Source organism: Miscanthus floridulus, chromosome 10, assembly GCF_019320115.1.
Source record: "Miscanthus floridulus cultivar M001 chromosome 10, ASM1932011v1, whole genome shotgun sequence".
In the NCBI taxonomy this organism is placed as follows: domain Eukaryota; kingdom Viridiplantae; phylum Streptophyta; class Magnoliopsida; order Poales; family Poaceae; genus Miscanthus; species Miscanthus floridulus.
In genome coordinates this window covers 96,563,280-96,572,411 of record NC_089589.1, presented here as the reverse complement: position 1 = coordinate 96,572,411, position 9,132 = coordinate 96,563,280, and the positions used below count along the sequence as shown (strand labels likewise).

Below are 9,132 nucleotides of genomic sequence, written 5' to 3'. Positions count from 1 at the left end.
TAAAAATGATTAGAAAAACCTAAGATCCTTTGTGAGATCTTAATTTGGGTGTACACGCTTGCCAAAAAAATTTCAAGCCATTTCAACATAGGAATACATATGCTTCTATTTATTCAGTATATAAAAGAATTTTTTAATATATATAAACATCGGCAGTGATGAGAAGAAACCGACAGTGATGCTTATTATCACTATCGGTTTATTTTGAAAACCCGTAGTAATATATAAAAATTAAAAAATAAATGTGCCAGCCCTCGGGTTTGAGCTCGGGTCTCGGGCTATAGAGTTCAGACACTTAACCGCTGCGCTAGTATAGGATGTGTGTCAATGTTTATTTATTTTATCTTTTTGACCTTTAGACCGCTTAATAAATTATAAAATTAAACTAAAAAAATTGGGCCGCCCAGGATTCGAACACGGGTATCGGAGGCAAAGTTGTGGGGTCTTAACCGTTGAGGCAATAGGAGGTATTCGAAAGAAGTGGAAAAGATAAGTTACTTGTGCTGTAACTGCTACACAAAAATCACTGTCGGTTTAAAGAATGGCCCGGCAGTGATGTCTAGAAGAGCAATAGTACTGTTGGCCCCCTCGATCTCCGATATGTAGCATATCATATACTATAGTTTTTGTGACAACGAAACAACGACCAAGATGCATCGCCACATATAATCCAAGGGATGATGTAAGCAAAATGAGGTCATACAATGCAACATCCAATATGTAAGCAAATAAAACGAGGTCAAGCAAGGTGATGATGATCAAATAAAGGATTCGACGACATGGTTTTTTTCAGCACCAATAAATTATTACATCGACCTAAGACATCGATTAATCACTTGTGCTACTAATTATTGCCGGTGCTGCCGCATGCGTCGTCCCCCTGCTACCGGTGCCCCTCTTCGCGCTTTCTTTCGCTCAGCCCTGCGCCGGCGTCGTTCCACGTCCATCGCGAGACAGTGCCGCTCGGTCTCCTCCTCCTGGCGGCGGTGACGCTCCTCCTCCTCCTCACGGCGGCCCTCCTTGCAACGACGCTCCTCCTCCTCCTCGTGGCGGTGCTCCTCCTCCTTAGAGATCTCGACGACACGCTTCAGGATGCAGTCGTCGATCTCCTTCTGTGTGATGGCGCGGAGGTGCCGGTCCTCCTCCTCCTTCCGAGCCGTCTCCAATGAGTTGAAGACGACCTCCTCCACCGAAAGAGGTTCCGATTCGTCCTCTAATGCGGTCTCACGGTCCGAATCATCCTCGAGGTTCACCTCGAGGTCTGATTCGGATGACGATGACGGCGTCCATGGAGGCATCGGGGGGTGACATGAGGACGACAGGTTCAGCATCGCCCATGTTGTCTTCAAGCGGCGAGGCATTGTGGCGGCGGGTCGAGGGCCGGGCGAGGTGTGCATGGAACGGTGCTTCGCTTTCTTGATGCACGGTGGTGCAATGGCGGTTTACTGTGTGCATGGGGGCCTGGCTTATATAGGCGTGTCGGTGGGTGGAACTCATCACGGTGCAATAACTTGCACCCCTTGGAAGACGGAGCGCACCTGCGTTGCGAACCGCCATTGAACGCGCCATTGCGCCTGCGTTGGCAAGACGGAGCGCGCCTGCGTTGGGAACCAGTGGCGCGAGCAGCTGATGGACTCCTAGGTAAACGCGGTGTCTCTTCATGGGGAATTAAAGGGCCGCGACCAGTCCAAGGATCGGGAAAACATCGGCTCTTCATGGGAACCGCGTGACCAGCGTGGCCGGGGAGTTGAAGGGCCTATGCACAAAGCAGGGACAGATAATCACTCAAAGGAATAAATTCCTTCAAACTTTCCGAAATCAAGTGATAGCTCAATGGTTTGTCTGCTGCTCTGAACTTGTAGGCTTCGGTTCGATTTAGGATGCAACACATTTATTTTATCTTTTTGACCTTTAGACCGCTTAATAAATTATAAAATTAAACCCAAAAAATTGGGCTGCTCGGGATTCGAACACGGGTATCGAGGGCTAAGTTGCGGGGTCTTAATCGTTGAGCCAGTTGGAGGTATTCGAAAGAAGTGGAAAAGATAAGTTACTTATGCTGTAACCGCTACACGAAAATCACTGTCGGTTTAAAGAATGGCCCGGCAATGATGTACCCCCATCACTGTCGGTTCCTACTTACAACCGGCAGTGATGTATCCACATCACTGTCGGTTTCTAATTTGAACTGGTAGTGATGAGGTCTGGTATAAAAGGCCACCGCGGGTTGAAATTATCCAAATTTCAACCCCGCGCCAACGGTTCCCCGCGCTCCTCTTCTTCGACGTCGACGCCCGTGCACTACCCCATGTCGGAGCACCCGTCCACCGCCCCCCGCGCCGCCGTTCCTAGCCCCGTGCTCATTTTCTTTGACGCCGATGCCCGTGCACTGCCCCACGCTGGAGCACCCGTCCACCGGCCCCCGCGCCGCCGTTCCCAGCCACGCGCTCCTCTTCTTCGATGCCGATGCCCGTGCACCACCCCACACTAGAGCACTCCCCACCACGCCGGATCACTCCCCACGCCGTCCACCGCCCCACGCCATCCACCGCCCCATGCCGGAGCACCGCTGAGGCCTTCAGGAGCGCGTGGACAGCTGCTTTCCCACCCCCACGGTGAGTGCTAGCTCACTACTCGCTAAGTGTTTGATGAAATAGACAGCTACTTTTTATTGTTTTCGAAGGCACAAGAAATGGACTTAATTTTTTTAAATAGTTTTAAAGATGAAGCATGTATGCAACTCTATCCATTGCAGGCTATGCAATGTCACTGATCCAAACACATTTTTTATTCCTCATGTTTGCAAGCTATTAAAATCACCTCTATTTTTTGAGACAATCTCACTTTGTTATAACTAGTCCATAGTCAGATAAAATAGGTTCACTACCATCTACAATCTAATCTCACTTCGTAATAGCTAGTTTGGTTCTGGTGTTATCTACAATCTCATCTTAATTAATTTTACAATCCTTAGGTTTATTGAATCCCTAGCTAGGATCTGACCTTGATATAGTCCTTGAAATATGTTTGTAGAAACTTTTCTGGTGTTTTGATAGGGTCCTACTTTATTTGACTAGTCATGTTGGTTAATTACAATGACTTGCCTATTTCCTTTCTGTTGTAGATGTTTTGCTTTGACCTTTCATCTAATATTTTCTTATATATACTACAAGAAATTATTTATTTCTTGTATAAGTTTTAGTATATTTTAAAAATAATGCTATTTTTAGAGACCATATAACTTGAATAATAACTCTTGTTCAGTGAGTTACCATTACCACTTACCACATGTCTAATTTACTTAAATGTATAGGCAAATATGGCATGGTATGTAGTGCATGTTGGTCACATGCCTGGGATTTATTGAACCTAGGAAGATTGCTATGCTCAAGTCAATCGCTACCCTGGTAATTTGCACAAAAAATACAACACAGAAGCTAAAGCTTTAAGGGCCTACTATAGTCATCCGGCCTACCTTGCAAACCATGGCCAACCGGCCTACTATGGTCCAATGAATGCAAACCATGGCCATCCACTGGCACTGGAGATCGAAGAGAAGCCACCCGCCAGAGATGTGAAGATTAGGAGAATTGCTCCTTGGTCTTGGAAAGATGTCATGCTTTTATTTATGGCCATGGTCCTCACTTTTCTTATTTGGAAGTTGATGTATGCTTAGTTTTGTAGAATAGTAGGTGAACTTTATTGTATGTGGTCAATCAAACAATGAATTTGTTCTAGGTGAACATATGGTATTATTTGACTTTGTTGTATGTGGACTTATTATTAGACTTTTCATTAAACATATTATATATATATATGAACATATGCTATTAGTAGTTGTCCACGGCCAAAACTAGCCACGATCGTGTCACAGCCATGACTCATCGTCGCTTGTTACCCCATCGCCGAAGAACTGATCGGCAACAAGAAGTGGCTGATATCGCTGGGACGAGAGAGACACATGATCCGACAAACGGTGATGGTGTCAATTAGGTCAGTGAGACCGAGCAGCCATGGACCCCGTCTGGCCTACTTGATCTGGGTCAAAATGACCAAGATGGCTAGGTAACTTTGGTATCATGTCACTATATAGCCACACACGCTAATCAAATGAGAGGGTCATAGCTTACTTGGTGTCTCTAGCAGGAGCCTCCGTTGGCCAAGGAGCCAGAGGGTTCGGGTACTAGGAAGGTCAAATCCAAGCAAGGCATGTCAAAGATTCCTATTGGTAGGAATGCATACTGGCACATTACTGAGTTTGATGAATTCGAGGATCCACTCTCACCACCTATAGCTTTGACCAAATACAAGACTATCCTCGGGTTACTTCTTAGGGACTTCATCTCGATTAAGTACAGGAAGTGGATTGAGAAAGATGATGACCGGTGGAGGGTTCCCGAAAGCGAGAAGGATTACATATGGGATGTCAAGATCCCAGAGTATTTCACTTTCCCAGTCGAGTATGACAGGGAGTTAGTCAAGAAAAAAGCAAAAGAAATCATGGGGACATGCTTCAAGAATTTTAAGGGGACATTGTACAAGAATTTTGTCCTCCAAAATAAAGAGCCTGATTTCAATGGTGGACAGTTTAGCAAGCAGAAGGACTTCTAGTAGAATTTCAAGGAATATAGGTTATCTGAGCAGTACTAAGAACTGAGCAGGAAGAATAAGGAGAATTCGTAGAAAGTGACAAATCCTCATCATCTCGGCTCTCGGGGCTACGCCAAAAAGATGCCAGAATTTGAAGCAGAACTTCAAAAGATGGATCGCCTTGCTGAGGAAGGCGTTCAGGTTGAGATCGCCGATTAGGAGCCCAGATCATGTATTATACTATATGGGGAGAAATGTATGGCATGCCAAGGACGGGAGCTTTAGCTCCTCAAATCAACCCATGAGCGAACTCATCCAGAGGATCTCCCAGGTAACTAAGAAGGTGAGGCAAGAGACTCGCACTTCTAATTGGGAGAAAGACGTGCTCACCTAAGCACTCAGAACCAAGGAGCACCCTGGTCGCACTAGAGGAACCAGTGTTGTTCCTTGGAAACTAGCATTCCCCCAAGAATCTAACACTTACCGGAGCCACTCAAGGGGTAGAGCGGAACATGAGACAGAGTATTTGAGGAGACTAAAAGAGATGGAAGATAGAATAGAAGCACGGATTGAGGCAACCGTTGAAGCACGAGTCGAGCAAAATTTGCTGTCCAAGGGGTCAGTAGTACCACAAAACCCTACTCCTAGTGCCTTTAGCCCACAGTTTAGGGGTCGCAGCAACTACGGATCGACCCCGCTCAATGAAGAAGAGGCGAATGTGCCTCATCCGGTGGACGACATCACTGAACCCGTCAATGTCAGGTTGTACATCCATCAGGAATGGACAAAGGACAATGTGGTGCTTGGCCAGGCCTAGCCTGTGGGAGACGGGACAATTAATGGCCGCCCAATTCCACTAGTGTACGCTCGCATCACCATTGATAGAATACTTGATAAAAAGTTTAACAAGATTTTGTGTAGGTGTATATCAAAATTTTGCATTGTAAAAAGCAAATGGTAATACATAGGCTTCTTGGACCCCTTGAGAGTCAATGAGAGGACATGTTTAGGCCTCTATGGATGTGACATGGAAGACCTAAAACAGAGATTGATTGTTGTTTTCAATGAATTCACGATGAAGAAGAAAACCCACATACTTCTAGCCTACAACTGCGAGTATGTGTTCTCGGCTTTTAATTTTATGCTTTTTTTTCATTAAGATTATTCGATAATTAGAATTCTGTGATTATAGCAACCATTTTGTCTTCATTTGTGTCAATCTTGCCAAAAATCTGATCGAGGTGTGGGACTCGAAGAAAAAAACCATTTTATTATCTGGATGCACTGGTGGCAGTGCTGAATTAGTAAGCGATCCTAATAACATATTATTTTCTAATCACACATACCGCTTTTTAATGTTTCTTCCTTTAATGTTGCTCAGTGTCCGAAGAAGACATATTAGTGGGACGCTGGTCCCATTCAAGGTTGTTGAAATGGAGGGGAAGTGCCTGTCATAGCCGGCATGAAACAATGAATGCGGGTTTTATGTAATATGTGCAATGCTTCGCTACATCGGCGGGAAATCGGAAGAAGCCAATAAGTTGATGTGTATAATCCCCATTTCATTTATGTCTGTTAATAATTCAACAAAATGATTTACTGTTCCTCTTTGGATATCATATATTTTGAACGACAGCGCAAGAAATATAACCACCAAAGGTTGTTAGACATGGAGATCGTCGCACTGCAATTGGAGCTCGCAAAGTTCATCTTAGCCGAGGTATTGGAAAAAGATGGAGTATTTTCCATTGCACAATCCGTGAGGTACAAGGACCAGTATGGCCTAGAGCGGCTCGCCAGATTATTGTAAGAAGTCCGAGAAGCATTGCCAAATCTGTGAAGTTCAAGAACATTTCTTTTTTATTTTGAGGGATCGAGATCCGGATAAGAACATTTAAACTATAACCGTAACATTTGTAATGTTTAATATTGATGGACCTGTCGTCTACGTAGCGTATATAAAGCGAAACCCGATTCCACAAAAAAAAATTAAAATCAATTATAAAACAATAAAATGCGAATGGACCATCATTGCCGGTTAGCAACGAACCGGCAGTATTATCGTAACCATCACTGTCGGTTATCAATAAACCGACAGTGTTGGATTTCTCAACACTACCGGCTTGAGCCATGAACCGACAGTGTTTTCTTGCTCAACACTGTCGGCTTGAGCCATGACCGACAGTGTTGGATTTCTCAACACTGTCGGCTTGAGCCATGAACCGACAGTGTAGGCTTGCTCAACACTGTTTGCTTGAACCAAGAACCGGCACTCTTGAAGCAACCATCACTGTCGGTTGGGACAACAAACCGGCAGTGTTGTTCAACTAGACACTGTCGGGTGGAGCCAGGAATCGACACTGTTTCCCTGTAGATCAGTGTCGGTTTTTAAGAACCGACAGTGATGTCAACCCTATATCACTGCCGGTATACCACTATTGGTTCAAAATCCGACAATAAAGGGGGGTTTTTGAACCCGTAGTGGTGTCTAGATTTAGGGTAGTGTATTTTGTTTAATAACACACAAAAAAAAAACAGATATGTACCGTAGTTTGACTGGTCCACTATGGGCTAATCAATTGCACGAGGTACCTGCACCAGCACACCCCCACAGCATATATATCTATACGCATTTTAAGGAAACAGCAAGCATCATTAGTAGCTGTATATATTTGTTTTATCAGCTAGCTACTGCATGAGATCTGCCATTTATTTGCTCTGACGAATCGTTCTGTTTCGGTTGGCTAGCCACCACCATCACATGCACATGTCGATCTCGCCAACAATGCAATGCAATATTCAATCCCCTGCCGGAGCTGCTGATAGATCGATCATGACAACGCACTTACTACTACGTACTGATTAGTATTAAAATAAATTCCATAAACAAATCCATATGTTCAGATCAGTAGATGAGTAGCCTTTCGAGGACACCTTACCTGTCTTCTACTTTGATTCCAAGAGCTAGCGAGCTGAATAATTGTGTTATATATATGGATGCGTAGATCTATCTGCTGATGGAGTTGAGTAGCAGCTAGTCTTTTGTTTATTGTTTAATTAGCCAAGTCGTGGAGGATTAGATAATCTCCCAACTTGGTCAGAATTGCTGGCTGTCATCAGACACCATCAGATATATATAAATATAATGCCACAGAAATTGTGATATGGTACGACTCAGTTTAAATAATTATAGATCATAAAATATTTTTTTGACATAATAAACTAACAAAATACTTGGCATATGCCGACGGATTCACACCTGTAGAGCGGTACGGGTGCTGTACGCATCCCAAGCAGTGAAAGGGGTGGCCCACCACGGCCACGCTTTGTCGCGGCCCTTGCGGCAGGCGCGCCATTATTGCGGTAACCGCCCGCCTAATCGGGGTGGTGGTAGCAATAACGGTGCCGCCGTGCATGCACATCGCCGGGGTCCACGTGGCGTCGCCACCCTCCGCTCTCCTTTGTATATACCCGACCACCCCCTTCCTCTCGCCTTCACTTCACCACCGTGTCTGTCTCCTCTCCTGGCTTCTCCAGTCTCCACTGACTGAGAGAGCCTCTCCCAAGTCCCTTGTGACCTTGTCCATTCCCAAGAAGAAGAAGACCTGGTTCGGTGGTGACATGGCCCTGCAAGAGCAGTTCGGCGGCCTCGCCGGGTGCCTGCTTCCCTACGACATCGGCGTCGGCGGCGGGTTGGCCGAAGAGCAGCTGCAGGCGCTCCTGTCAGCCGCCGCGGGCAACAAGCAGGCGCCGCAGCAGTTCCACTGCGCGGCCGGCGTGGCCAGCGCCGCGCAGAGCGACCTGACGTGCAACGGCGGCGGTGGTTTGGGAGGCGTGGTGGCGTCGCGGAAGCGCAGCAGGGACGGCGACCTCGAGCAGTACCACCACCTGCCGTCCTCGTCGGCCGCGCTGCTCCCGATCCCGGGGGCGGTGGTGGTGCATCAGAAGCCTCCGGCGGAGACGGCGGCGGGGAACATCGCGAGCAGCTGGATGGCGGACTCCGCGGCGGTGTCCACCAGCGGGCGCCCGTTGTCCACGGCGAACGCGCTGTTGGCGGCGGAGCTGTGCCAGCAGGGCGCGGAGGTGGACGCGCTGGTGCGCGCCGGGTGCGAGCGCCTCCGCGCGGGGCTGGAGCGTGCGCGGAAGCGGCAGTGCGAGGCGCTGGCGCGCGCCGCGGCGGCGGGCGCCGCGCGCGCGCTGCGTGAGAAGGAAGCCGAGCTGGACGCCGCCCGGCGCCGCGCGCAGGAGCTGGAGGAGCGGCTAAGGCAGGCGGCCGCCGAGACGCAGGCGTGGTGCGGCCTGGCGCGCAGCAACGAGGCCGCCGCGTCGGGCCTGCGCGCCACGCTCGACGCCCTGCTCCTTCGCGCCGGCGTCGGTGGTGGTTGCGGTACGGCGCATCCCGCCGCCGAGGAGGGATTCGGCGAGTCCGACGGCACGGACGACGGGGAGTCGTGCTGCTTCGTGGACGCGGCCGAGGACGCGATGCCGGCCCCGGCGGCCAAGTGGGCGTGCAGGGCGTGCGGCGGAGGCGAGGCGTCGGTG

General features: G+C 48.1%; 1 protein-coding gene across 1 annotated transcript in view; it reads left to right on the top strand.

The window, feature by feature from the left end:
* Positions 1-7,999: 7,999 nt before the first annotated feature.
* LOC136489093 (uncharacterized) overlaps positions 8,000-9,132 on the top strand; it is a 13,154-nt gene continuing 12,021 nt past the window's right edge. Inside the window, exon 1 of the mRNA XM_066485821.1 lies at positions 8,000-9,129. Within this exon, the coding sequence (XP_066341918.1) occupies positions 8,005-9,129 (1,125 nt within the window). The 5' untranslated portion in view covers positions 8,000-8,004. The remainder of the gene's footprint in view (positions 9,130-9,132) is intronic.